This window comes from Rhinolophus sinicus, linkage group LG13, assembly GCF_036562045.2.
Source record: "Rhinolophus sinicus isolate RSC01 linkage group LG13, ASM3656204v1, whole genome shotgun sequence".
NCBI lineage: Eukaryota > Metazoa > Chordata > Mammalia > Chiroptera > Rhinolophidae > Rhinolophus > Rhinolophus sinicus.
This window is the reverse complement of record NC_133762.1, coordinates 13,151,767-13,179,430: the sequence shown is the minus strand read 5'-3', so window position 1 is coordinate 13,179,430 and position 27,664 is coordinate 13,151,767. Positions and strand designations below refer to the sequence as shown.

General features: G+C 49.6%; 3 protein-coding genes and 1 long non-coding RNA gene across 11 annotated transcripts in view; 3 read left to right on the top strand and 1 right to left on the bottom strand.

The window, feature by feature from the left end:
• SEC11A (SEC11 homolog A, signal peptidase complex subunit) overlaps positions 1-5,094 on the top strand; it is a 43,197-nt gene extending 38,103 nt beyond the window's left edge. For all 6 annotated transcript variants that reach the window (XM_074317589.1, XM_019743472.2, XM_019743471.2 and 3 more), the window contains 2 exons: positions 4,307-4,364; positions 4,563-5,094. In XM_074317589.1, coding sequence (XP_074173690.1) covers positions 4,307-4,364; positions 4,563-4,613 — 109 coding nt within the window. In that variant the 3' untranslated portion in view covers positions 4,614-5,094. The remainder of the gene's footprint in view (positions 1-4,306; positions 4,365-4,562) is intronic.
• A 153-nt stretch (positions 5,095-5,247) lies between these two features.
• On the top strand, positions 5,248-15,268 carry NMB (neuromedin B). 2 transcript variants are annotated; one of them, XM_074317590.1, is made up of 3 exons: positions 5,248-12,469; positions 13,096-13,268; positions 15,000-15,268. In XM_074317590.1, exons 1-3 carry the CDS (start codon positions 12,313-12,315, stop codon positions 15,162-15,164), a joined length of 495 nt encoding a protein of 164 aa, XP_074173691.1. In that variant the 5' UTR covers positions 5,248-12,312; the 3' UTR covers positions 15,165-15,268. The 2 variants fall into 2 exon arrangements, with proteins under 2 accessions (XP_074173691.1, XP_074173692.1); XM_074317591.1 differs by having other exon boundaries at positions 14,995-15,268.
• A 761-nt stretch (positions 15,269-16,029) lies between these two features.
• WDR73 (WD repeat domain 73) lies at positions 16,030-24,872 on the top strand. The gene is made up of 8 exons (XM_019743524.2): positions 16,030-16,143; positions 16,693-16,760; positions 17,041-17,129; positions 18,527-18,615; positions 19,218-19,282; positions 22,204-22,368; positions 22,616-22,963; positions 23,988-24,872. Exons 1-8 carry the CDS (start codon positions 16,103-16,105, stop codon positions 24,221-24,223), a joined length of 1,101 nt encoding a protein of 366 aa, XP_019599083.2. The 5' UTR covers positions 16,030-16,102; the 3' UTR covers positions 24,224-24,872.
• Positions 19,364-27,616, bottom strand: LOC109453652 (uncharacterized). Of its 2 annotated transcripts, XR_012491182.1 has the most exons (3): positions 26,160-27,615; positions 24,869-24,945; positions 19,364-21,195 (listed from the first exon to the last, which is right to left on the bottom strand). It is a non-coding gene; the product is annotated as an uncharacterized LOC109453652 (long non-coding RNA). The 2 variants fall into 2 exon arrangements; XR_012491181.1 differs by having other exon boundaries at positions 19,364-24,945; positions 26,160-27,616.
• Between the last annotated feature and the right edge of the window lie 48 nt (positions 27,617-27,664).

Sequence of the window (27,664 nt, the reverse complement as noted above, 5' to 3'; positions counted from 1 at the left end):
CCAGGCTGCTTTATTTATACTCCTACCGGTATAGCAGTGTTTCTTTATCTGGATCTCGGTTCTTAGGTGTTGAATGCAGCTCTCTCTGCTCACTCTGGCCTCTTGTTTGGGTAAAAGATGCATCGTCCTATGAAAGGGTGAAGGAGCCAGGCTTTCACTCAAGTAACTTATCTTTCTGAAGGATTTGAAAAATCCCAAACGATATGCAGTGTTATTTCTAAAATTCCAAAATGGAAGATAATAGACCCTTCTGTGGCTTTTAATTAAAAAATGTAATAGCCTGGTACTCTCTGAATTAGGTAACTTTCCAGGAAGTATGAACATCGTAGCACAAACAGCAGGAGCACAGGATCTTAACTGGACAAATTCACTTTCCCTTAATTATACCACCATTTGCCTTGACACATAATGGGGCATCGCACCTCCTTTTGTGGAAATTGTGTTTATAAAACCCTAAACTGATATTTCAAAGTCAGACTGTGCCCTGATGTTGAGAATAGAACTTCTCTGCACATTGTTCTGTGACTGGTACAAATGTCTTTATGCATTTAAAACAATTTTCTTTTCAAACAGCTGCACACTAAAAAATTTTACACTGAGGCCTAAGGCCCTAAATAAAACACGTTATAAATTTTTTGTTGAAATGGGGTATAAAATTCACTATTTTTAAGTGTAGAATTCATTGGGCTTTGTTATATTCACAAAGTGGTGTAACCATCACTGCTGTCTAATTCCAGAACGTTTCCACAGCCCAGAAAGAAAACTACTCATTTGCAGTCGCTCCCCATCCCCTTCTCCCTGCAGCCCCCAGCAACCACTAATCTACTTTCTGTCTCTATGGATTGCCTGTTCTGGACATTTTATATAGAACCTTACAATATACGTTCTTTCGTGTGTGGCTTCTTTCATGTAGCATAATGTGTTCAAAGTTCATTCATGTTGTAACATGTAACAAAAACAGTTTTAGAAAATGAAACTAATACTGAATCAACTAAGTATTTAATAGGAATGATTCTTTCTAAATTCAAGGAGTTGAAAGACACTAGACCAGGGGTGTCCAAACTTTTTTCAACGTTTTTCACCAAGGGCCATATGCAGTAAAATACACAAACAGCCCAGCCACTTACTCGAGGTGAAGTACGTATTGCCTCACCTGGTTTATTTAAGTAAACTAAATACATTTCTGGAATTTGCTGCGGGCCAATTAAAAATGGATTGTGGGCCGCAGTTTGGACACCCCTGCACTAGAGGGTCTGTTAGTCAAAGAAGAGTAGAGAGCAACAGGAGAACAGAATGAAAGCTGGCAGATCAGGGGATAGAGAAATACTGACAGTGGAAAGAGAGGAAATAAAAACATAAGGAAAGAGCAGAGTAATTGGGCTCTCTGCTGACTGAAGTCAGTTTCACGCAAGAGGCTTTTAAAATGTACTTTTTACTGAATTTGAAGCGGGTCATTTTGGGACAGAAACAATGATCCTTTGTAAGTTAGCTACTGGGTCCAAACTTCCCAGACACAGACCCCTTTTAACAGCTGACGAGTATTCTCTCCCAGTAGGTAGTTCTCCCTCCTGAGGCTACATCCTCAGCAGCACGTCAATCCCAGAACACCCACGACATGTATATACCCACACTCTGCCTTCTAGATGGTAACTTGGCCCAGGCTGGTGTTGGAGTTGGCTTTGTGGGTGGCATTTGTTTTACTTATTTTAAATCTTCTGCTTATCGTGAACTCTGCTTTAGCAGACTTCATCTGAGCAGGGGAGGAAAACAGTGCAACTGACTTGAATTTCAGGTGACTGATGATAGCTTTCTGCGCTCTCTACTATCTCCGTCCATGCAGGGAAGTGGTGATACCGATAACTCAAGTCTTTTCTTTGACTCTGGACTGCTTGTCCTATTCTGGCAGCCTTCTGTTTTGCTTGTATTATCCTACAGATCAAGGTGTCTCCTTGTCACTCATGGTGGCAAGGGAAAACCAGCCTTAGGGGGGAAATGTTTCCATGGATAACTCACAAGCAGACTTTGTGATTCTTGGGAGCCAAAAGTTGTGGTTCTTGTGAGTATAGATATTGCGCAGAGGTAACAGCAGAAGTCTCTGCCCATGAGAATGGCTGCTGATGGGTCATCAGATCAGAATTAGCAGATATTGTCTTAACAGAAATCACGGATACTCTTAGAGCTTTTAATCTGCATTTTACTGCCAGGCACTGGCCTTTATGTTCTTAAAGTAGATGACAGAGCTAAGCTGTTGCTCACTGAAAGCTGTTGCTTTTATGAAGGTGCTATAAATGAGACAAAAGAGATAGCAGAGTTATTACATTAAAAAGAAAAATATGTGTATTAAAAATGTAGAGAGCATCTATAGCCATATTGGTCTAGAAACGTTAAACATTTTTTTCCATTTGTACAGGGGTAATGCACTGTATTACGTATGTAAGGTCTTATCTACATGAGTTTGAGTACAGACACTAATATTTTCTAAATAATGAAGAAAGAAAAGAAAACAGAGAGAGAGGCTCTATCCACCCTCCTAGACCTTAGCTGTGCCGACCTGTAGTGACTGTTACTTTCAGCTGTCAGAGGCCCAAAGGCTTGAATCTAAAGTGTGGGCCCTGAGAGGGGGTAATGTTTGCCGCCACATGCCTGTCCCATGCATCTCACTTGCTCGAGCTGTGCTGCTTGTATTTCGGTGTGCAGAAAAGTCATTTGGGTCCCACCTTCCAGAGATGCTCTGACTCAGTAAATCTGGGGAAGATACAGCGAGCTGCAAGTGATTCTGACAACGGAGGTCTAAGTTTTTAAGAAATATCAACCTATGGAATGGGAGTTAGGAGAGAGGGGGAGAGAGAGATGGGTCTAGGTAATGCTGTCAGAAGGGAAAGGGGCAGGACAGGGTGACGACAGGAGACCGGAAGTAAGTGGAGTTCTTGAAAGGAAGTGAAATGTACCAAAGACCAAACTTCTGTTTTTCAAGTTGGCCTCAGGCTTTTATAGGGGAGGTAATTTCTGTTTGTGCACCTTTGGCATGGTGCAGAGGTTGTGGATGTTCTGAATAAAAGTATCTGGGCTATTTTAAAGTATGCAAAGGTCAGTCTCCACTTCAGCCAACCTCCCTTCTCCGGGACAGGCTCTAGGACCATATCACCCAGGCAGCTCGAGTCCAGTGCTGTTTCCTCGCACATCCGTGGTACCCTGCTATCTTTCTCGATCTGCCCTGAATTCTTACGATGTTGACGAGTCTTTTGTGTTGAGAGGAGAAGTGAAGTCCTGGGAGAAAATGAGATCCCCAAGGGAAAGAGGAAAGAAGAGGCCTGGACATTCAAGCATTCAGTCAGGCAGGATTTACCAGATGTCCGCTGTGTGTGGGGTGTTAGGTTTGGTGTGAAGATACAGTGGGGAACAAGATGGGCATCACATTTGCCCCGACAGAACTTAGAGTCCACGAGGGGAGACAGATACTATACAGCTAGTTAGGCAACTAATTATGTAATTGAAATTGTGTTGAAGACTTCAAAGGAAATATATCAGGTGCTATGAGCTTATTGAACAGGTGGTTTTACCTACTTTGAGGGGACAAAGTTTAGGAGCAAGAGGAAAGCGAGAGCTACTGAAAAACACAAAAGTGTAGCAGCGAAGAGGAAGGCGTGGCAATAGGTACGCGGTGTGTTACAGAAACCGAGGAGAACGGGTTTTCAGGGCCAAGTTTGTGATCATCTAAGTCCAATGCTGCAGAGTAAAGGGAGGTGGGAGCTGAGACTGGTCTGCTGCGTATGGTGATTTAAACTGTTCTAGAAAGTTGCAGGATTCAGAGAGCCAAAGCCAGGTTGCAGGTGTTTAAAGAAATGAGAGGACGGGGAAATCTTAAGTCCCGGTACAGGGCTCTTACTCTCACTTTTGGACACTTAGCATGAAGTACTTTGTAACGTCCTGGCTGTGTCTGCCTCGTCTCCCCAACTAGATTGACAGTTCCCTGAAGCTTGTGATGACAACCCAGCCCCAGCACTGAGTCAGCGTGTAGCACTGGAGTCACCAACTCGAGGTCTCAGACCTCGGCTGTGGTGCTGGTCCCACCGCACAGAAGCCACGTGCTGTGTGCAGGAGCCTCTGTTTCCTCATCTATAAAATGGTGCTATTCCTAACGTCCCTCTCGCCGGGCTGTGGAAAAGATTCATAGGACGGTATATACAGGAATGGGCTTCGTGAACGGAAAACTCGTTTTCTGTCAGAACTGAGAATGTTCGGAAAATGGTAACAGCTACTGAGGAAGTTCCGTGACCATCAGTTTTTTGTTTGTTTGTTTGTTTAGATTTGTTCCTTATATTGGGATTGTGACGATCCTCATGAATGACTATCCTAAATTTAAGGTAAGATCCTGTCCTACATGTTTCATTAAAAACGTGATCTTTTGCTTCATTTGGGAAAGTATGGATTACAGTTATAAGACGGAAAGCTAGTTGGATAGTTGAGTAATGTCTCTTGGTCACCAAGGCCAGTTCAGTAACTCTGAGGACGTGTGACCTGTGACGGCTTCTCTGACTGTGTCCTGTGTTTCTTTTCTCTAGTATGCAGTGCTCTTTTTGCTGGGTTTATTTGTGCTGGTCCATCGGGAGTAAGAAGTCTGCCTTGCTGTTCCTGGAAGATGCCGCACTTTTTGTTACTGATGTCTGGAGTAGATGCTGGTCTGTGATTGGTGGCGTGGAGAGCACACGTGGTGGCACTTCTTGGTAGCACTGGTTTGCGTTAGTTTGTGTTTCCACGCCAGAGTCTGTGTGGGCGGGTGTGTGGGCACCACCGCGTGCACTCGAGGGGACATTCAATCACAGGATTTCATATGTTGTCATTGTCACACTTTCGCATTTTTGTACATTCGTGAATTTTTTATATTAAAAGGTTGAGCCAAAGCCCCCAGTGTTTGTACTTTGAAGCCACGCTTCACTTCTAAAGTGCCTACAGAGTGCTGTAAATGAACACGCAGCTCGCTCTGCACGAGTTGGAAGCATCATTCCTCCTTCTAATGGGAATGGCATAGACTGAGGTGGTCGGAAGTCTTAACTTTGCAAAATTTTAAATAAAAGACTTTGCATATTGAACTTATCCCTGACTTGTGTTTGTCGGGAAAGCTGCTGCATCTGCCTTCCTGCACTGGTTTTTAGCCCCCCTGGGGGAGATAAAGGCTTTGGTGTAAGCAGTCCTGCAGCTAAGAAGGTTGTCCTCATACTACCACTGTTTTTTTGTTACTTTGTTGTGTTTTTGATTTTGTGAAGCCAAAGTAGCCAGTAGGACGTTCCTAGAAAACCGTTTGTCATAAACTTGATTCTTGACTAGGGTGTGACCCCGATGTGTATAAACCCCCCCTAGTGTTACTGAAAGGTTCAGAAAAATCTCACTTTGCTGTACAGACTTCTAACCTTCTCTACACTTGAGCCTTCTCAGCCCTGTGTCCACGAAGCCGTGTGTTCCAGCTGGAGGAGGCGTGAGGAAGGTGCTGGAGGGCGAGCATGCTGCTTGTTTTCTGTAAACTCCAATTCACCTGGACCTGCCTTCAGTTCCAGGTCTTGTTCATGTAGACTTCAGAAGGCAAGGTTTCCGGGGTGAGTGCAAAGCCAGGTGTGCTTTTCTTCTTTTGCTGTTGATGGGGAGAGTAGGGTCAGGCGATGTGTTTTAAGCAAAGAATGCTCTTCATGCTTTCTTTTCTCGGGCTAATATGAAATCTCAAAGTAAGCAAGTTTTCTGTGTTGGGCGAAATGCACAGTTTCTACTATTTGTTCAGCTGAGGTGGAAGTCAGTTCATATTTCAGTGCTAATGGAATGAGACTAGGGACAATTCATCTTCCGAAGGCCTCCCCTGTGGAGAGTAGTGCCATCTTAAATCCATTAACAAGGCTTTAGCCATCAGGCCTTGGGCATGGGCTCTTAATGATCCCAACAGAGGATGAGACTTGGCAGATCGCTGCTGACAAGTGCTTCCTTCTACCTGTCTGTGAGGCTGTGATAGTGCTTCCGTTGTCTCATGGGCCAAGGAGAGTGCCGAAATCGCCCCCGTGTGTGGAATGGCAGGAGAGTGCTACTGACTCCATTTCCTCCCGAACCGCCTACAGAGGATGGAGTGGGCTGCTCAGTGGCGTCAGTGTCCGAGCCGGCCTTCCTGGGAGTCCCCTGGGGAGAAGTAGTGGGAACCCCAGCTCGCATGGGTGTAAACTGCCTCGTCCGTGTGTCCTCAGCCATCCAGATTTCTCCTCCTTACATACGTACTGGGAGGAAAACAGTAATATTTTCCTCACTTGCCTATTTTCACACCCAGTTTTGTGAAATTACTGTTTTTCCTCCTTTGCTGGATGCTCTAGTTGGAAGCAACAGCTAAATTTCTCTGAAAACTAATCAAAGCACGTGAAAATATTTGAATTTCTCTATTAGCCAAAATAAAAGAGGTGATTTGTGGGGACAGGTATGATAGTCCCAGGTGTATATGGTCTAGTTTCGTGCTAAAACATAAGACTTAAAACTGGGACATTGTATTAGTAAATATAATATATTTTAAAAGCTCTTTGAAAAATGTCAGAAACTGCCAGAGATGTTTAATTTGGTGTCTTAATGGAATGAAAAGCTCTCTGACATCTGGAAAGGCTTCACCGTTGTGAGTGAAGGGAATCGAAGAGAATAAGAATTGATAAAACTTCAAATGAGAAACTGGTAATGGGGTTGTCTCTTGGCTGCTACTCACCCACTCTCCTTACTCCCACTATTAAGTCCCTACGTGTTATTTCAGGGTGCCTGTCCTCAGTTCTCGTCCTGTGTCTCTGTTCTCTCTAGACGCTTCCAGTTGCTTGGCCCGTCTTTAAACTTAAGCCCCTAGCAAGAGCATAGGCTTGGAATAAAGGCTCCGCGACCCTTGAGTCCCTTGCAGAAGCTTGTTACCAAGTCCGGGTGACCCCTCAGAACATGGTTGTGGGGGCTGTCTCAGCATCTGAGGGCAGCCTTCTTAGACCTGCGTCACTCTTGAGCTTCAGAAGTGATGCAGCTGATTCTGGTGGCTAAATGGGTTGTCACCTTCCTGAAGACGTCCCTTCAGTCAGGACGCCTCCTCAGGCTGTGTTCCGGCCGAGTTGATCTCTGTCACTATTCTCCCTCACTAGGCTGAGCAATACCAGATAGGCTCTTAGAAATTAAACACCAGATAGGACACAGCTATGGTGAGTCTGGATGTAGGAAGAATTCTGTGTAACCGAGAAGTGGGAGAGGCTAGAACACGCAGGGATCATCCAGAAATGGTGAGGACCTTGCCTTCCAAGAGTCCTGGAGCCTTCTAAGCCCTCGGGATGTTTTCCAGCCTCAGCTCTCAGCAGACCCTACGTTCTTACACCCTTGGCATTGGTCTCACTGTACAGACATCCAGTCTTTGCTTGTGCTGGTTGCGGTGCCAGCTCACTGCTCTGCCTGCTGAAAGCTTTCTCGTCTCGCAGGCATTTATTGAGCATCTGCTCTGCGCCAGATTGTGGGCTAGGCCCTGGGGACACAAGGATGAGTAAGGCAGGTCCCTCCTCTGCCCGTAATTCAGGGCCTTAGCACGGGCAACGTGTAAACAGATTCTTTCCGCCGAAAAGCCTAAGTGCAACGATAGATGCACAGGGAACTCAAGAGTGTTTTTATTCTCGACTAAGCGCTCGAGCGTCCGGTGCTTCCTGCTCAGTGCTGCCCGGACCTTGCTCATGCTTCTCGGGGACACTGCACCCAGAGTGCTTTGTGCGATGTGTGTCCCGCTCCCCCAGCAGCTCCTCGGTGGCCTCAAGGCAAGACCAGCCTTTGATTCAGGTCCCTGTCAACAGCGCTTTAGATTTATTTATACCCTGCTTTGTTCCGAAAGGGATTTGCAGTGACTCATAAAGGTACATCTAGTACATGTGATAAAGATAGCAAATAACTGAACGTGTGAGAAGAGAAAGGGATGAAAAAAGGAGTGATACGACATCAAAAGATTCTGTTGTTTGCTGGAGGAGATCCATAACATTGGTTCTCAGCTCCTTAGGGGTTAATGTAAAGAGGGACATAATCATTTCTGTGTTTTATGGAATGGGCATAATAGATTTTTTTTTTTAATCTTGTAATGATACTGAGGACCAAGAAGTTTCCCTCCTGGGAACTCACTGCAGGGACACTGTGTGATGTTATGCCTTAATCCCTGTGTGGATTAGGCTCGTGATTGTCACAGAGCTGTGTCTGAGAAAGGTCGTTAGTGTAGGTATAGCTGCTTCTGCAGAGAGCGACTCACAGAAGACCAGGAGCCTTCAGCTAGCTTTCTGGTAAGAGTGTTCTGTAATCTTTCAAAACTCATGACCTCTTTTAAGAAACATACAAATATCATACCTCTCTCCATTCTGATGCAGTCCCCCTCACGTCTGTCATATCTGATCTCTTATTCTCACCAGCCGAGAATATTGTATCTTGCTTTTTCTTACGTTTGTATTATAAAAACAGTAGTTACTCAGCTGTCATATGTAGTTACGTTATTATATTGTCTGTGACTTCAAGCTATAGATTCTTGTTCTGCCAGCCTTAGGGGTGCCTGGAATGCTGCCTACTCTCGATGAAGAATCATTTCTCTTGAATTCTTACTTTAACTGGCCTGTTTACTTCGATTGTTAAGCTGGATTCCAGCTTTAATTCAGGGGGTCTTGTTAAAAGGATTTGTACTTTGCACTATGCCAGGCAAGTAAGTTTGATCAAAGCTGTCCTCCTGACAGCCTATATAAGTGAAAAAGAGAACCTTGTATAGAACTCGTTTCTTGGGATTGGTCTAAAGCAGAGGTAGGTAGATATGCTAACATTTCAGTTCCTCAAGCAGCTCATGATGTAACAGGCACTTGATTGGCTGTCCTTTCAACACCAGGGCCTCAGCTGCTATCCAGGGAACCTCTTTTCCCCCCGCAGTGGGCTTCAGATTTATAGCAGGCTTTCCTTTTCCCGGTGACAATATTGAGCTCTTAGAATTGCCATGTGCTGTGTTAAGTGCTTCTGAATTTATAACAGTTTGATTTGCTCTCAGTCCTCAAAACAAACTCCTTTTTACAAAGGAGAGAAATCAGAAGCTAAGCGATTTGCCCAGCATCTTCTGGTTCATAGATGGCAGAGCCGGAACTCAAAGTCGGTCGCTTTTATCATGGCCCAGTGCTGGGTGTCATAACCCAGTCCTTCTGCCTTTATAGAGTCTAATGAGACTCTTACTTGGAATAAACCCCACAATTGCAAGGCCCTTGGGATTTCTTCCGTAGAGGTTCTAGGTTATTCGTCCGTGGATTTGCTCAGATTAGTCAATCTAGAAATAGTGAGATTCTCAGGTGAATTTCCGAGCATTTAAACCTCTTTGAAGTTTAAAGAGTATTTATTTCAGCTACTGAAATGCTCCTGGAAATACGTGACTATTACACCCAAATACTTACGCAGGCTGGGCCTGGGGCTTCTCACCAGCTTAGGTTTTCACAACTTCCCCGAGCATCTGAGCAGCAGCTACGTAGCTCGCTTCGCCACTGTGGGGATTGTCACCATTTTCTCACTTCATGCAGATATTTTCTCTTCCTATGAATATTGCCTTAAAAACATTTTATATTTTGACAATTGACTTGGGAAATCGTATCAAATACCCCTGATTCTCCCTCCGTCTCTCTTAAAGATTCTGCTGTTTTTTTCTGATTCTGCAGCCCCTTCCCCGTTCTGAAACTAAAGAGCAGGACCTGAGATACCCCAGGGTGTTTCTCCTCATCTCCCCAGCCCGCAGAATGGGGGTCTGTGGTCACGGTTGCCCGGGGAGTGATTTTACTAATCTGAGCAGCTCTACGCTTGTTGTCATTTCGTTTTACTAGACTCATTTCCGTCCAAGTTAAAGTCCTGCTTTCACTGTCTGTGTTGTCCTCTGTACCTTTCATGTGTTTGAAGGCCACACTCTGGTTTTCTCCATTTGTTTGACTACGTCAGAATAGTGCTGGTGATCAAAGGGCACGCAGGTGCTGTTGGAAAACAACAGATGCAGTTGTGAAAGGTGTCACTTGTGATGGATTCCAATTTAATGAAAATACAGCAACCAGTAATATACATGTCCTTTATTTAAATGTGTTGTTGATGTTGGTGATAGCAAGATTTGCCATGCATCTTTCCTGCCTTAATCATCTTTTGGATTGTACTGTGAATCTTCCTGCGTTTTCCGTGGGTGTCCTTGAATGTTGTAGAAACTCTGAAGAGCTTCCCCATGTACCCCCATGTGATTCACTGTACGTCTTCCCGGGGGCTGGGGGAAGCCCGGCATCACAGTGGACTTGGGGAACAGGCAGTGGCAGGTGAGGCCTTATTTTAAACCTAGAGCCTGTCACTCCCAGGAGAGCCCACGGAAGTGCTATCTTGGTCGAGCCACCCTCTCTGCAGGGCCTACTGCTTCTCATTCCTGAGTGTGTTTCGTAGCTGGATGTGGAGCTGCTGCCCTGCTCCTTTCTCCAGGGTCCTCAGAGGCCCCTTTTCTCCAGTGCCAGGTTGACAGACAGAATGATCCCAGGGGCATCTGGGGTCGGTCTCGGAGCTGTGAACCCAGGCTGTGTCGGAGAAGGTTTGGCTGACATGTAAATGAACCTATCAGAACAGAGTCCCAGAAGAGAGGTGAAACTCTTAAGTCAGCCTCTCCCCCAGAGAAATCTCGACCAAGTTGTTTGAATTTGGGATGGTCAAACAGAGTGAGTGTGCTTTAGGAAAAGCATCTTCTGCCCTGTGTGACTTTGGGGCCCCAACAGAGTGGCCCGAACAGACCTGAAGTCTGATTCCAGTGTGACATCTGGGCAAGTGGCTCAACCCCGGAGCCTGTTTCCAGCTATGAGAGAGAAACTTACCAGATAAGGTTCCTTCAAGCCTTTAAGTGAGGCAGCACTCAGTGCCAGCTCCTGTGTGTTCCCTTTGCCATCCGTGGAGCAGAGAAGATAGGAGGGTGTGGACTGATGCAGAGGAAAGGGGGTGACTTATGGGAAGGTGAGAAAAGCTATATCTGCACCGTGGTGAAGCCGTGACAGGAATGCAGAGGTGTGACTGCCAGGGTGGGGGTGATAAGCAAGGGGACTGGGGGTGGAATGTCCATGTCTCGTGTGTCGTTCTCCTGGGAGCTCGGCACGCCACGCAGCTTCTCGTACACGCTTCCCCTTGTGGGGGTGCTCCGTAGAGCAGCGGGCCTCCCAGCAGCACCGTTACTGAGCAGCTTCCGTCAAGCCACGCCGTCCAGAGTCCAGGGCTTGGTCTGCACCCTGCTCCTGCGTCCGGCCGACGAGATGGTAAACTCCCTTGGGAGCCAGGAATTACCTTTTGTCTCCTCTCCTTCAGTGTCCAGCACAGTGCTCAGAACACTGGTGTTCAGTGAGCGTTTAAGCTAAAGCACGTGTATTCTGGAGCCCAGCGTCTTCCCTCCTCAGGAAGTGGTGCCACTGACCCAAACTGGTTCCACAACAAGGCTGGACGGCTCCTTGGGAGGAGTGACAGGGCAGTCCTGTAGGGCTACTGCTTCCTGCCACGCAAAACAGTTGCTAAGAAATGTAAAAGTAATAAAAATAGGGCAGTGTGGTTGTTCCAATCCTATAGTTGAAGAAAGTGAGGCTTGAGGACGTCATACAGCTTGTATATGGACTCCTGCTCCAGTGCTCTCTCCCCTGACCCAGAAATCTGTCTCCTGCTCAACTGATATGCCAGGCTCTCCCCAGGGCATGTGTGTGTGTGTGCGCGTGTGTTGGGGGGTGGGGTGCTTCTTATCTCACCATCCATCATGCTACTTTCCCATCCCGAGCTCCTGCTGTGATTTCCAGGTTACCTGGTGAGTGCTGGCAGTGAGACCGGTCAGAGTCCCAAGAGGGGGGGATCTCCTCGGGTGCCTGGCATTTTGCTGTGCACTAACGCCTGTGTGACACAGGAGGAGGCATCCCCCACTTTTACCCTAATAAAGGGAGGCTCAGAGGCAAAGTAACCCCGTGTTGGCCCAAAGCGGGAGGAGTGGGAAGGGAGGAGGGCCAGGTCCTTAGCCTGAAGGTGGTGGGCTCGGGCCAGAACGCCCCACGGATGCGGTGCCCACGAGGGGCAGGAGTGCGAGCTTGCAGGTCGTGGGTGCCCCTGACCAAAACCCCTGTACTGAGAAAGAGCGACAGGGCTGACGCGCTGAGAGGGTTCTGGGAGGGCGGGGGCGCGGGCCGGGGCGGGCTCTGCGGGCAGGCTCCGCCCCCAGGGGCAAGGGTTTAAAAGCAGGCAGGGCGGGCGCCGGAGACTCGTGCAGCGGTGGCAGAGGCGCGCTCAGCCACAGCCATGGCCCTGCGGGCGGAGGGCGCTCGGTGGATCAGCGGCCTCTTGCTCTTCGCTATGCTCACTGCCAGTGCCGCCCGGCTCAGCTGGGATCTCCCGGACCCCCGCAGCCTAGCCAGCAAGATCCGAGTGCACCCGCGGGGCAACCTCTGGGCCACCGGTAAGTCTTCGGGACCGCGCAAGCGCCCCACACCTTGCTCTCACCCCATTTCCCTTCTCTGGCCACCCCTCAGCCATAGACATTAGTGTCAGGGCTGGTGGGAACCCTGGGCCTCATCTAATTGAATAGATGGGGAACCTGAGACTCAGGTCAGTGACTTGACTAAGATCACTCATCCAGTTTTCAGCAGAGTTGGGGCTGGATCCTACATCTGCCTGCTAGCTGGTGTCCTTTCCCTTAAGCAAGACTGCTGACTCCTCTTTTAACCTGTGTGGCTTCTCTCTGCACCTCCACCTTCCACGTACCTCTTCATCTCCACTTCCTTCCCTGCTCTTTTCCATCCCTCTTCTAAGCAGACGGCACAACTGGCAGTTTCTCCCTGGCCCGTCGCACCCTCTTCTTAGCTGTGCCATCTTCTCCACACCCTCCGCCTGTTCAGAAAAAGTTGAGGTACAGGCTTTGCCACCATCCAGGGGTCTTTATGGCTCTTTGGTGAGGACGAGGGCGATGAGGAAGGTTGCAAATATTCCTGCCATGAGAACTGAAAGGTGGGAGAGAGGGTAGCTTTCCACTGGGGTAGGATTCTCGCTCCCTGACTTCCTTATGCCTCGGCACCTCCTATCTAGGTCACTTCATGGGCAAGAAGAGTCTGGAGCCCCCCAGCCCACCGCTATTGGGGACAGCTCCCCACATCTCTCTGAGGGACCAGAGATTGCAGCTGAGTCATGATCTGCTCAGGATCCTCCTGCTAAAGAAAACTCTGGGCACGAGGCTCATCACCCCAGCACCTCACACCCAGGTGAGCCAGGCCCCCACCTCGAGCCCAGGAGAGAGACTCAGCCAGGTTGCCCCTGGGTCCAGTATTGAGCTTTGGGTGTAACTGCCCAGCCAGGGTGTGATGGGCCCCAGAAATCCAGGGGTTCTAGGCTCCCCCTGTGATCCAGAGTTCAGAGGGAGAGGACTCCAAAGAAAGGAAGCTGACAGGTCTTCCCAGCAAACCCCACAGAGCAAGAAGTGGGGGCGGAAGTTCCTCTTCACCAGCTGCCCGGTCTAAAGTCATAGCCTAGGAGTGTCCAGCCTCTTGCAGCTGGACTTTCCCTCCACAGCCCACACAGACTGGCCCTGCTCCGGCTGTCCACTCTTATCATGTCCTGTGTGTGCTTGTAGTTAGAGTTGGGGTGCTGAGGCCCAGAGAGGGCAAGAGAAGAGTCCGTTAGCAGCCAAGATAAGAGTCTGATCTTGTTCACCGTGACCGGTGCTCTTCCAAGTCTGTCATCTGCCTCAGTGACCTGTGCAGGCTTCATTGTGGGCTGGGTAATTCTTTGCTGTGGCGCAGTCTTGTGCATTGGAGGAAGTTTAGCATCACCCCTAGTCTCTACCCACTAGAGCACCCCCCGACCTCCCCAAGTGTGACAACCATACACTGCCAGAGGTGCTCTGGCTGGGGACAGGGGAGGGAGTTAAAATCACCATAGGTTGTAAACCACTGACCTAGGGGTTTCAAGGCCCCAAAGCTAAAGACAAGCCAGCTTTAGTCTCTAGACTGGGACAGGGACAGCCTGGGACAGGCACAGCCCATCCATTCCCTGTTCCTGGTGCTGTCCTCATCCTATACCACCTTCCCTGGTACTTTGTTGCCCTTGCAGAAGGTCATGTGATATAGAATGTGGGTTCTGGTGACAGTGCGCTAGACTCAAAACCTAGCCACTTAGTTGACATGTGACCTTGGAAATGTCACTTAACCTCTCTAAGCCTCATCTTCCTCATCACTAAATTGGGGATAATAGTGCCCATCTCCCATTAACTGAGACCACTTATGTCACATGTTCAGCATGATGCCAGGAGCACAGAAAGCGCTTAGTAGATGGGAACTGTTGGAACTGTTACAGTCTGTGAGCTCCCCAGCAGTGCCTATTGCTGACTCACTTTTGTACCCCCCCCACTGAGCCCAGCATATAGAGCGTACATTTTGAGAGAAAAGAGGGGCATGCTGTAGAGAAGGTCCAGCCGCGTCAGCCTTCCTGACCCTCCTCATTCACAAAGCCGCCAGCTCCTGGGAACCTCAGATGTGAGGGTGTGGCTTGGGTGGGCTGAGTCTGAAGGGAGATGCTGTTACCTCCTTGGTTTTGAAGGTCAGAAACGTGCTGACCAGCTAGAGACTCAGGAAGCAGTACCTCGTCCTGGGGGGTGGGCTGCAGAAGTGAGGTCTGGTGGGTAGCTGGGGGTGGGGACTGACAACACTGACGCTGGCAGAGGGCCAGGTACCATCCTTGGACTTGACTTCCATGATCTCCTTTGACTGTCATGACCACTCTGTGAGGTCAGGCTGTTATGTGAGAAAACCACTGCCCCCACCGCTCTCAGGCCCTTCTCCAGGGACACAGGTGCTGGGGGGTTGGGGGAGCTGCCGCAGCTGAGAGCCTGCCGCTGCCTACCTCTGCCGATGTCCAGCACTTAGGAATGCAGGAGGCCCCTATCATTTGCCTCCTCTGCCCAGGTCAATTCCTCTGTGTGTTCCCCTTCAGTACAGGAGGCCGCTGGTGCAAATGCTGCAGAAGTGATGCGATTAATGAGGAAGACACGACAACGTGGCTTAGATTGTGCCCTCCCAGGGACGGTGCTGAATGGGACCCTGGTAGTGGCCCCATCTGGATGTAAATCCTGGGCGCAAATCTCTGTTACTCCAATACTGTGATTTCTGGTGGGGTTGCCAGGAATATCACCAACGCAGACACAAATTACGTTCCTGCTGTATTTCTTGCTTCCCTGTTGAAGTTGTGAATAAAACCCTGCCCTTTACATAGAATGTCTGGTCCTCTTCTTCCAGCGTGTCCGAGGAGATGGGAGGGAAAGGGGGCTGGAGGACCAGGAGTTCAGTGAGGTGGCCTGGCACCAGCCTGGCACTGACTCAGAACTCCTACTCGTTCGCTCATTCAGCAAGCAGGTACTGGACACCTGCTGTATGCCAGGTCCTGTGCTAGGCAGGGGAGTGCTGCTCGCTCCTCTACCACTTACCGGCAGGGGCAAATCTTGTTTCCTCAGTAAAAGGGAACTCCTACACTACCGGGCCTCGGGGCTTTGCTTTCCCATTCATTTCATCCTCGTGCCAAGCTTTGAGGGGAGGGCCCAGCTGGGATCCAAACCCCATTGTGCTTTAACGCTCTTCTCTGGCCTTAGATAGGATTATTTGCCAGAGTTAGCAAATAAAAATACAGGACACCCAGTTCGAATTTCAGGTAAACTGAATCATTTTTTGTGTACGATGTCCTAAAGTATGGACACACCTATAAGAAAAAATTATTCGTTTATCTAAAATTTAAGTTTAATCAGGCATGCTGTATCTTATCCGGTCGTAAAAAGGGCGGTATATGGTCCTTCAGGCCCCGCCCGAAGCTGACCTCCTGGGAATCCCTGACCCTACGTCATTTTTCCAGGGCTTCCGCCGGGAGAACCCTGAACTAGCCGGGCAAGGGCACACTGCGTCGGTAGTGGCACTCACGCAACTCTAGGCCCCGCCCCCCGGCATGAGGCCACGCCTCCAGGTCAGCAGGTCGCGTCCAATTCTCGCGAGAAGACGGCTCCCGCCCCGGAAGGTTCCCAGACGGAAGTGGGGTACGGGAAGCGACAGTTGCCATGGAAGCTGCGGAGGACTGGCTGGTGGAATCCTTGCGCTTGTAAGTCGTGTGGGCCCGGGCTCGGTCGGAGATGTGGGCCTGGCGCTGGCTTGGCGGGCGCACGGGCTCGAGAGGTGTCGGTAGCGAATCCTGGTGTGGGCTGGCGCAGCACTGAGTGCGGGGCGGGGCCGTACACAGAACTCCGCCTGGGCCTCGGCTCCCGCTTCTGGGAAATGGCCTAAGTTTGGGTGCGCGGGTTGTGTGAGGTGCTGGCGAGAGCAGTGCTGTGGAGGGTATTGATACTAAGTGACCAGTTATTTTAGGCCAACCTCTGAGTTGAACCCTGAACACAGGTTGTCTCACTGATTCCTCACGTCAGCCTTGGGAACTCGGGGAGTTTCGTTTTACAGATGAGGACGGAGGCTCAGGGAAATAGTGACCGGCCTGGTCCCTGTCACACAAGGAGCAAAATGTGTAAGCAGACTTGATACAGGGTCTTTCTGACTCCAGAGCCTGGGCCCCCAACCACTGAACCATGCTGCCCTCTCAGAGTTCTTTAACAGCCGTAAAGGGCTATGCACCGTGCGACAGGGTGTCCCTATCATGCAGGTACCAGGATTTCCATGCATTCGACCTCTCAGGAGCCACTCGAGTCCTTGAATGGATTGAGGACAAAGGTGAGAATATGGAATCCCCTCAGGCGCTCAGGAGCTCAGCCCAGAGGGACCCAAGCCCCTCTTCTGAGAGCCTCTCCATCACTTGTAGCAATTCTGTACCCCGTTAGCACTTACATTCCCCTTATTAAGGACTAGGTCTCTTCCATCCCCCGTGAAGGCTGCGTGAATACCAGTGGCAATGGTATCTTTGCTTTGGATGGTTTGGTTGAGTTTCTAGGCCCAATTATGGTCCAAAATCTTTGTAGCAGTTTGTCACAGCTACTGCTGTTTCTTTTTCCAGGAGTCTTTGTTGCTGGCTACGAAAGCCTGAAAAAAAATGAGATTCTTCATCTGGTGTTACCTCTCAGACTTTCTGTAAAAGAAAACCAGGTAACTTAAAGTATAAATGCTGAGTGTATGTGTCTACTTTTGCTCATTTATTAAACCTTTATGGAGCTCCTATTGTCTACTAGATACTGTCCAGGATTCTAGAAAGAGAGATGGGGGTCGGGGGACAAGCACTGGGCCTGCCTTTATAGTTTGATGGGGGAGGCAGAGATGCACAGAGATAAGTGCTAGGGAATATCCCAAGATTTACAGAGGGCTCCTAGAGAAAGAGGTCAATTTTATTTTATCAAAAATAGATTTAGGGAGCCGAAGGGTATAGAGGGCAGTTGAAACCCTTAAATGTTTAAGATCACCGAGGATGAATGTGTAGTGAATAAGGAACAAGAGGAGAAGACGGCTAAAGACAGAACCTCAGGGCATACATTTAAGGAGTGGGTGGAGGATGAACCCACAAGGAATATTCTTGGAAGTAGGAGTCTCAGAAAAGGTCAGTGTTCAAGAAGATAAGAGGAGAGAACGTGTCAAAAAGAAAAGAGTTGGTAGCTGGCTGATGTTGCTATAAAATCACTCTGATTCATTTGATAGGGCAGACCTGTCCCTATTGCCCTGGGGGAATTTCCTACCTGATGCTCTCATCTCCCCACCCCACTCCCCCAAGCTTAAACCAGAGCTCCCCCAGACTGAACCTTGAGGAGAGACCTGATTTACCTCCCACCTCATCACTGGCTTTTCCTCTGTCCGCTTGTGCTACCTCCTTTTCCCTGCCTGCGGTTCCTCGTATGGAGATGGTAGAGTCTGGTGGCTAAGAGCATGGACTTGGTACACTGACTTGGGTTCAAATTCACAACAAATCCCTGTGTGATCTTAGAAAAGTTGCTTAAGCTTTCTGCCTTAGTTTCGTTATTTTAGCACAGGGATAACTATAGTAGCTGTGTCACAGGGTGGTTGTAAGACTTCAACATGATAAAGCAGGTAAAGCACTAAATACAGTGCCTGATACAGTAAACTCTGGTATCAGAGGTAGTTGTTATATTTTTTTTTGCTAGAAGAACCTACCTGACTTCCAGTGGGAGGTGGCAGGAGAAATGGGGATGTGTTAGTTGGTTGGTACCTTGCAGCTTCTTCGAGGAAGCTGTTAAGCCTCTGTCACTCCTCTAAGAAGGCCTGGAGTATGCTTGTGCTAGAGTGAAGGAGGCTGGTGGAAGGTTAGGAGAAGGGTTTTGGATACAGGAGAGAAAGGAAACTGCCCATGTAGGCAGCTGAGACCCACACCGACAAATCACAGCACACTGAGGCCCTCCAGAGAGAAGCATCTGCTGCCAGCAGAGCAGCTTCCATGGCTTCCTGCCCGGCTGGGATCTGATTCTTACCTAGAGCTCGTCTGAAACACTCCTATGGAGAGCAGGCTCTATCTGATCGGCCACCCCTTTGTATTTCAGGCTTTATTCACAGAGAGAGATTTCAAGGTATGCCACGGAGGGTTTTCCGACAGGTCTGTCTTTGATCTGAAGCACGTGCCAGACACCAGGTATGGTCAGCTCAGTGACCCAGACCTTCCATTCAGGATGGAGTGACTGAAAATGTCGGGGTATTCTGCCTCTTTCTCAGCACACGGGCACATGTGAGCACATGCAGATCTGGAATACAAAGACCATTGCTCGGTGGCGTCATGGCCCCTCAGAGACCTTTCGGCTACTGTAACTGACAGATCTGTGGAGCTGTTCCAGGGAATAGACAGAGAGTAGAAGGATGCTCGTAGTGTCTCAGAGCTGATGGTGGGTGGCCGGGGCTCTGGCTCGGGTGGCAGAGGCTGAGAGTCTGGGTCAGGGCTGTGTGTTCCGGCTCCGTGTTGGTGTCCTCTCTAGGACACATCAGGCCACATGGAAGCCTGGGCTCAGTCCCATCACTCTCCATGAGCTGTGGGCCTGTCCCTGAAGTGGAGTGAGCCTGCTCCTCCTCTGAAATGAGGTGACTGGTCTGGATGATGCCTTCCTGCAGTAAGCTTTCCTGAGGTGGGGCGTGTAGGAACCCCAAGCTGAGTGGGCTGGAGAGGGGAAAAGCTGGGGGTGAGGAGGGTGTATGTGGGTGAGCTCCCGGCTGTCGGGACTGAGATCTCTCCATCCTGAATAGGTTGCTGGTGACCAGTGGCCTTCCAGGTTGTTACCTGCAGGTGTGGCAGGTCGCAGAGGACAGTGGTGAGTGACTGACTTAGTGGGATTGACACACACCTCTACCCCCAATCTGAGCAAATTAAAAAGTAGATTCAGAGTCAGATAGGAATTCAAATGCAGTGTGTATTTAATGCAGGCAGAAATGAATTAGCAACCACAGCGTGGCACGCAAGCCACAAATGGAGGTTCCTGTAACTCACTTCAGGTATCGAATTTACCAACCCAGAGGGAACAGACTGACACCTCCTGCTCCTTTCCCACTATGACTATAGGCAGAGCACCTACTGGTCTACCTCTCCCCCGGGCAGGGGCAGAGGTGAGGGCAGAGGTGAGGGCAGAGCTAGGGCTGCTCAGGTGAGCTCACCGCTTGGAGAAGGAGGAGGCAGCGGAGGTCACCTCTCTCTGCAGGCATGCTAGCCTCGGGGAGGGAAAACTGAGCGAGCAAGAGGCTGGGCTGACCAGTCTCCCACTCAGAGAAGTCCGTCTGCTCCCCAAGAGGGGAGTGGGGAAGGAGCAGGGGGTGTCAGTCTGTTCCCTCTGGGAGGGGAGGGGAGTTCCCTCGTGGGAAATAGCGTTTCCTCCAGCAGTGGGTTCATGGTTCTCAGGCAGGTGCCAGATCCTGTAGCCCTGATCCAGTCCTTCCAGCCCTCCTTCAATTTGAGCATCGTTGGCAAGCATGGAAGTGTGCCTCAGAGGCACAGGCCTGCTCTGGGGACTGTCCCTTTGTTTGTGTGATCCTCTGCCGGCCAGCAGGTCCCCACACCACGTCCAGGATGCTTCCCAGGAGCTGGATGCAGTTGTTGGCTTCTTCCCAAGTGTCACTGCTGCAGAAAGGCAGTTCTTGTGCTTGTTTGCTTTGAGATCACTGACCCTAGTGGCCTTCCTTTGTTGTTTCTTGTCAGTTGTCTTATACTGTAGATTCCAGGTGTTCATATAATGCTACTGAAATTCACCCATTTAAGTATACAATTCAGTGATTTTTAGTAAATTTAACAAGTTGTATGGCCATCACAATAAACGAGTTTTAGGACATTTTCAAAACCCCAATCAGCTCCATCATGCCATTTATCGTTAGTCCCATGCCCACACCCTGCCCCAGGCAACCACTAACCTACTCTCTGTCTCTTTAATAACATTTGCCTTTCCTGGACATTTCATTTTAAATGGAATCGTGCAATATGTGGTCTCATATCTGGCTTCTTTCACTTAGCATAATGCTTTCGAGGTCCACCACGTCATACCATGTCATAGCATGTATCAGTAGCTTGTACCTTTTTATGCCTGAATAGTGTTCCATTGTCTGGATGTACCACATTTGTCTCTCCGTTCACCAGCTGATGGATCTGAATTTTGGCGATTACAATGAACAAGGCTGCTAAGAACAGTCACATATTAGGTTGGTGCAAAAGTAATTGCGGTTTTTGCTATTATTTTTAACCTTTTAAATCACAGTTACTTTTGCCATTTAATATAAGTCTCTGCTGACATACATTTTCATTTCTCTTATATAGACAGTTAGGAGCAAAATTGCTGGGTCACGTGCTAAATTTATGTTTGATTTTTTTTTTTTTAAGAGACTTCCACACTTTTCCAAAATGGCATCATCATTTACATTCTCACCAGCAATGTATGAGGGTTCCCATTTCTCCATGTCCTCACCAACATTTGTGTTGTCTGTCTTTTCTATTAAAGCCATCCTAATGGGTGTGAAATTGTATCTCATTGTGGCTTTCCTTCACGTTTCCTTAATGATTAATAATATCGAGCATCTTTTCATGGGATTAGTAGCCATTCACACATCTTTGGTGAAATGCCTATTCAGATCTTCGTGAGGAAGTTAGTTGTTGTTTTTCCCCAGCAGGCTGAAACAGAACGCTGTCACAGGCCATGTGGCATTCTGGTTCACTGTGCGTTTTTGTTGAGAGTCAGTCAACAATCTGTAAGATGGAACAGTAATGTTAACGAGTGCATAGTATATTTCAGGCACTGTACTCAGCACTTTCCATGTATGACCTCATTGAATTCTCATGAGTCTGAGAACAGACTCTGTCCCAGACAGGCTAACGTTCAGTCACACAGATAGTTGGTGTTTCTTCTCTCATCCCTTCCTTCCTTATTTTGACTCTTAACCTTTCTTTTAGAATTAAACAAACAAACATAGATCTTCCTTTTCTTCAGAGAATCCAGGAACCAAATAATGACACCCCTCACCCCCCTTGGAACAAGAAAATATAAAATGGAAAATATGCATCTCCCTTGAAGTAGTTTGTGTAGCGAGCTACTTGTTCTGAATTCGTTTGTGAATGGCTTCTTTTAAGAGAAGCCTCAAATGTAGATTCAGAGACGAGAACGTGCCTGCTAACCCAGCAGGCTTGACACAAACAGATAAAACCAAAATTTGATTGAACTTGAGGTTGTGTCTTTTCTTCTGTTCATTGTAAAATGGATGTGGACTTTCTTGTCCAGTTTACATTTGAAGACAAAGACATTTGTGTTGTAACCTTTACCTGCAAGGTTTCAACAAATTGCTGAGGTCATAGAACATGTATTTGAAGAAGTAATATTAGTTCATGAACTCTGTACCTGTTATTTTCACTTAAGGTGTAAATGACACCACCAGTGTGTTCTTCCTTTTTTTCTTCCTTTATCTGTTCTCCACGAAACTGTAAAAAGCCAGAACTTCTTTGAGGGGTTTTCATATGGCGGCTGTGATTCATTATCTCCCATTTGCAAAACAGTTCATAAGACGAATTATAAAGGAATTAAAGTGCTTCTGAGAGTTTCAAAATGTAAACATAATGCAGAGTGTTATGTCTCCACATCCTGTTTTGCCAGCTGTCAGCTCCCTTTCTTCCTTGACTTTGTAAATGTTGACCGGTTTCACCATGTAATGCTTCAAACCTTCATTAACAGCCTGAATTTTCGCCTCTCCCATTTTCCCGCAGATGTCATTAAAGCTGTCAGCACCATCGCTGTGCACGAGAAAGAGGCGAATCTCTGGCCCCGGGTGGCCATCTTCTCATCAGTAGCACCAGGGGTCCTCCACGGTGTGCGGCTCAGCGGGCTGAAGGTTGTGGACCTGGCATCCCAGAAGACCACGTACACCTCCGGTACGGCCGCAGTTCATCCCTTGCCAGCCTCTCCAGCCATGTCCGCTTCCCAGCCCTACCCAGCCCGTTTAAACTGAATTTAACCCTGTGTGTCAGATGCTGGGACCCAAGATGAGTGAGCGGCAAGCCCTGGCCTCCCAGGGCTCCCGTTCTGGGACTGGGGTGCTTCCCCGAGGAAGGGACTTGTGACCAGCCCATCCTGCCAAACTACCAGAGCCATCTGACTCCAGCAGCTTTTCTCTTCCAGGTGTCAGTGACAGTGAGGAGCTGAGTAGCCTGCAGGTCCTGGGTGCAGACACCTTCGCCTTTTGCTGCACCTCGGGCCGGCTGGGGATTGTGGACACCCGCCAGAAGTGGGCACCGTCAGAAAACATCAGCCCCAGCGCTGGGTCCAGAGGAGGGAGGTGGTGTGCAGAAGTCGGGGGCAGGGGCATTGCCAGCCTTTGCTCAGATGGGCAGCTCTGTCTGCTTGACCCCCGGGATCTCTGCCATCCGGTGAGCTCAGTCCAGTGCCCAGTGTCCACACCGAGCCCTGACCCAGAGCTGCTGCGCGTGACTTGGGCTCCAGGCCTTGACAACTGCTTGGCCATTTCAGGTACTGCTAGCAGGACGTCATGTCTGCTATCTGATCTGTCTCTTCCAGGGGAATATAGGGCGCTCAGGAACGAGCCTCTGGCCCTGTCATAAACCTGGCTCCGGAAGTTCAAGTTGCTCACAGGAAGCCCCACATTAACTCTTCAGGTTCTTCAGGGGCAGCCCTTCCTCATTCTGGCTACTAAACTTTCACACATTGGTAGCAGGCCTTTCTGTCCTAGCAGGAATTCAGTTCTGAGGTTGGTCAAGAGGCCTGCAGATAGTAAGACCTAGGACAGCCCTGGGCTGCACCAAAGAGAAATGAGAGGAGCTCAGGGGTGCTTCTCAGTCTCCTTGCTTTGGCAATTGTAGCAAGTCCCTGGGGTCAGCAGGCCTCACAGTGTCTAGTTGAATGAGAGTATTTAGTGAGCGTATCTAACGGCCAGTGGGGAGGATCCATTGAGCGGGGAAAGGTTGAAAGAATAGTTGAGGGATGATGAATCATGGCAGGATCCAGAAAGAGCAGAAGAACCCAGCATGGGTGGAGGGGACTGGCTCTTTGGTAACAAGAAGACAGCAGGGTGGAGTGAGTGGGGATAACTAGGTCATGAGGGGCCATGAGAATGTTTATCTAAAGGCTTCTGTGTCTCCCATCAAGTAAGAGACAAGGCCGTCTGCTGAGCGGGACCCAGATGTGGAGGGATTAGAATTTGGGGCAAGTGAAAAAGGTCTGGAAAAGTCTCTGAAGCCTCAGTTTCCGGGGGTAGATACTAGTACCTCCTTCATAGAGTTGTGAGGATCAAGTAACGTCTGTCCAGGATGAGCCTCGGTCCTGGCACGAGACAGACGGACAACATCGTCACCACGTGTCCTGTGCAGCTGGCAGCTGCCAGCATGAGGGCAGGGGTCCCATGCCCTTCATTTGGCCATTAAGTATCTCCTTACGTTTGGCTCCTCGTCCCATAGCCTGGTTTGGTGCAATAGAACAAACTGTAGAACTTAGATGAGGGATGAGGTGTGAGTCCCGTTTTCTCGTTCTTCCTCAGGGTTTGATGCGATGGTCCAGGTCCATGATGTCACGTGTTGGGCCGGAACGGAGGGCCAGGTAGAACCTCTCTTCACTCACAGAGGTCACATCCTCCTAGACGGCAATGCGCCAGATGCCGCTCCACTGGTCACCACCCACACCTGGCACCCACGCAAACCAAGGACGCTGCTCTCGGCAGCAAGTGACGCCTCTCTGCACGTGTGGGACTGGGTGGACCCCCGGGCCTCCCGCTGACACCAGGGGTTTCTGCCAGGCCTCGAGGAAGAGGAGGAGCTGCTGTACATTCAGACTTCTGCTGGTTTAGGACTCAAGTGACCGCAGGTCCCTATTACCAGCTGAGTGGCCTTGGACAAGTAAACCGGCCTCTCTTAGCCGCAGTTTGCTTATTTGTAAAAGGACAGTATTAGTAACTGCCTTGTAGGGTTGTTGGGGATTCAGAAGTAATATATGAAAAAACATCTGGTAGGATGATTGTCACGGTAAAGATTTGGTGGCTGTTCTTCACTCAAAGCAGTTGTGTGTGACAGGTTTCGGTCCCTTGGGCTTTTGGCACGTAGGCATCTCACAGGCCTGAGAGAGACGCTGTCCTTACCTAATGGGCTGTGGGAGGGGTTCTCAGGACTAATGCTGACCATGCAGTCGTTCCCTCGGTACTGACTTAGCCTAACCGCCACGTCCCCTGTGGCTCCCAGCAGTTGGCACAGTTGGGAAACTGTGAAACAGTGACTGAGACACGCGTGTTGGAGTCACACAGATCGGGGCCCAAGTCCTGCCTCCGAAACGGACCGAATCCTAGTCCCACCTCGCAGAGCGGCCGAGATGGTGAAACGAGACCCTGAAATAAAGTGCTCGGCACGGCCTGGCACGCTGAGTACTCACTGAATGTGCTGTTCGTGTTTTCACTCTGTCCTGGACTGGAGGGCCGGTGCAGCGATGTTAAAGAGCAGGCTGGAGTCCTGGAGAGAAGGAAGGGGAGAAGGTCATGTTCTCGGGGCGGAGTGTCATCGAAGCAGGTGAGTGGGAGCCCGCGTCCTGGGCCGAAGCAGCTGGGAGGCCGGGGTCGTGCCCACTAGACACTGAATCTGCAAGTCCCACGTGGCCTAATATAGTCCTGATATGCCCTTGATAGGAATTTCCACCTACGTAAAGAATTTCATATCGAAAAGAGTGAACTGATTTAAACTAACCCATACCAGATTTATTTCCTGGCCATATACAAATTCTCAACTCAGATTTCTGGGCTACGTCTTTGAAAGCCATTTCCAGAAATGGGCTCTCTGAAAAATCTCCTCAGTGGCAGCAAATTGACATCCTTTGAAGGGATTCTGTTTTTGGAAAGCAGAAATTGGGCAGAGCCAAGCAAGTCTCGCAGATAAGGAATGCACCAGCTAGATAATAAGCACGCTGTTGTCTGTCAGCATTTACTTAGCCTTCCCATGTGCCAGACACGTGCGCATTGCAGGAAGTACAGGGAGACGAGGCTTTCTAAGGTATGAAGACGGCCCGTAAAGGAACACTCAATGTCTTCAGTAGTGACAACAGCATATAAAGGCCACAGCCCATCAGAGTGACTACTTTTGACAGACAGCACTTACTTGGGTAAGTTCTTGGTGTTCTTAAAAAAGACTTAAGAGTCATTCTATAAGTCTAGTTAGATACAATCATGATACATGCAGATTGTGCTTTGTTTTATAATTCTTGGGTTTCTGGAAATTTGTGGGAAAACATGTTTAAATCCAACACACAGAGGAAACTATTTTAAGAGGGAGAAGCTGTGTTCGGTTTATTTCCAAGCACCATTTGCCCTGTGTGTCAGTCCCCCCAGGGACTCTGCTCCTGCAGGCGCCCCCTCGGTGGGCACCTGTTGACCTGCACGTGGCCTCCCTCCCTCGTGGGGTCTGGACAGCCGAGTACAGACAGGCCCTCGTGGACTTGGCAGAGGCAGGGGATGGAGAGGTAAACCCTCCCACCAGGGGTCTTGTGAGGCAGTGGCATGGTTCTTAGCATTGCTCTGGGGAGATGTACAGAGAAGGCTGTCCCCACTGCCTCCTCCTGGGCCACATCCACTCTCAGGGTGCTTTTGTCTCACCCAGATCTGGATCTCCTGGGGAAGGACAGTCAGGAGCTGTTCCAGGACTAGCAACTCCAGGATCTGCTCTTTCATACACACCTCTGGTCTCAGCCACTGATCACAGAGCTTCCGGAGTTGGATGAGTGTCTCCCGGGGCCCTGATGCTTCTTGATAGTGGAAATGCCAAAAGCGCTGGCAGGAGGTCTCTGGCCCAGGGTCACTCCCTTGAAAGGAAATTTCCTGCTCCCAGTGGCAATCTTGTTCCAGTTTTGCTATTCGAACTTCTTCTTGGCCTTGAGGGACCTGGATTTGTTGGTCTACAGCTACAGCCATTGTTCAGTTCAGAGAAGAACCTTGCAGCTGTGCTCTGAAGTTCAGCCTCTTCCTTTACCTGACTGGGAAGCCACTTTCAGACAGGAGTTACTAAGTAGAACCTGAAATTCCGGAGCCAGAGACACATTACAGAGTGAACCCTAGTGAACACCACAAGTGTTAGCCCGGCAGGATTGAGGTGAAGGAAAGAACCTTCCTGTTGTCCCCTCCTCATGTCCTGCTGCCTGTGGAGTCTGACCCTCTGTCACTGGGGAGGCAGCTCCAGAAGTTTGATAGGAGAGGTCAAGGGCTGGTGATCTGGTTGGCAAGTAGGAGAGCTGGAAGCTGGGTTTGCATCACAATTTACTGAAGGCTGAGAAAATGCCAGGGATCCGTATTGGAGAATGAGGATGGGCTGCTGGAGATAATAGGAACAATAAGCCACCCCCTCTGCCAAGGCACTGCTCCAGTGAAGGCCGCAGTGTGAATGCGCAGGGCAAGTACGCACGGCGCCCAAGGTAGCACCTTGGAGAGCAGCACCCGGGTGGAGCCGGCTCCAAGTCCAGAGATGGAAATGCTCCGACCGCTCCCCTGCCCTCTCGGGCTGGGTTCTGAGCTCTGGGCGCCCCGTTCAGGATTCCTCAGTCCCGGCATCATAACTCTCCCCAACAGGGAAATTTACTCTGGTGAAGATTACAGGCTTGAAGAACAGGGACAGTAAAGACAGACTCGCTGGATATTAGTTACGGGAAAGTTAAGATACTCCGTCTGCGGTAATCAAAGCGGAGGCAGTCACGGCTCAGAGATCCCCAGGGGTTCGCCCCAGGTCACACAGCTGGTTTATGGCAGGAAATGGGCAGTGGTTCGGCGCTTTGACCGTGGACTGGGTGACTAGCCTGCAGAGCGTGACTTACACCGCAAGGCTACTCCGCTCGGCGGGCGCCCTTCTCTGGAAGCTTTAGGGGGTAAACGCGGGCCCTGGGGACGACGTCGCTGCGAACGCTGCAGGGCCACGATCGTCCCCTCCGGGTCAGGTGTGTGGCGGAAGGAAGGCGCCGCTAGCACGAGGGGCGCACTGTGCCCCGGGGTCTGCTCGCGAGGCCTGTGCGTGTGCGGCGGGACCCTAAGTCTCGGCCCGCTCCCGCCCGCCAAGTCCCTGCGGCTGCGGGCGCCGCACCCCACGGCACTCGAAACGTACTCCAGACCCGGAGTCTGGGCACTCGGGCAGCCACTAAACACCGGAAGCGGAAACGCGAACCCCAGAAGCACTCGGGCTCCGCCGGACTTCATTT

What these genes read in the sequence shown, in the direction of transcription:
- NMB (XM_074317590.1), top strand. Translation starts at nt 12,313, where the DNA reads ATGGCCCTGCGGGCGGAGGGCGCTCGGTGGATCAGCGGCCTCTTGCTC. An exon ending in GGGCAACCTCTGGGCCACCG is followed by an intron (nt 12,470 to 13,095) that starts GTAAGTCTTCGG and finishes CCTCCTATCTAG; the next exon opens with GTCACTTCATGGGCAAGAAG. An exon ending in CCCCAGCACCTCACACCCAG is followed by an intron (nt 13,269 to 14,999) that starts GTGAGCCAGGCC and finishes CCTTCAGTACAG; the next exon opens with GAGGCCGCTGGTGCAAATGC.
- WDR73 (XM_019743524.2), top strand. Translation starts at nt 16,103, where the DNA reads ATGGAAGCTGCGGAGGACTGGCTGGTGGAATCCTTGCGCTT. An exon ending in TTTCTGTAAAAGAAAACCAG is followed by an intron (nt 17,130 to 18,526) that starts GTAACTTAAAGT and finishes TTTGTATTTCAG; the next exon opens with GCTTTATTCACAGAGAGAGA. An exon ending in AAGCACGTGCCAGACACCAG is followed by an intron (nt 18,616 to 19,217) that starts GTATGGTCAGCT and finishes CATCCTGAATAG; the next exon opens with GTTGCTGGTGACCAGTGGCC.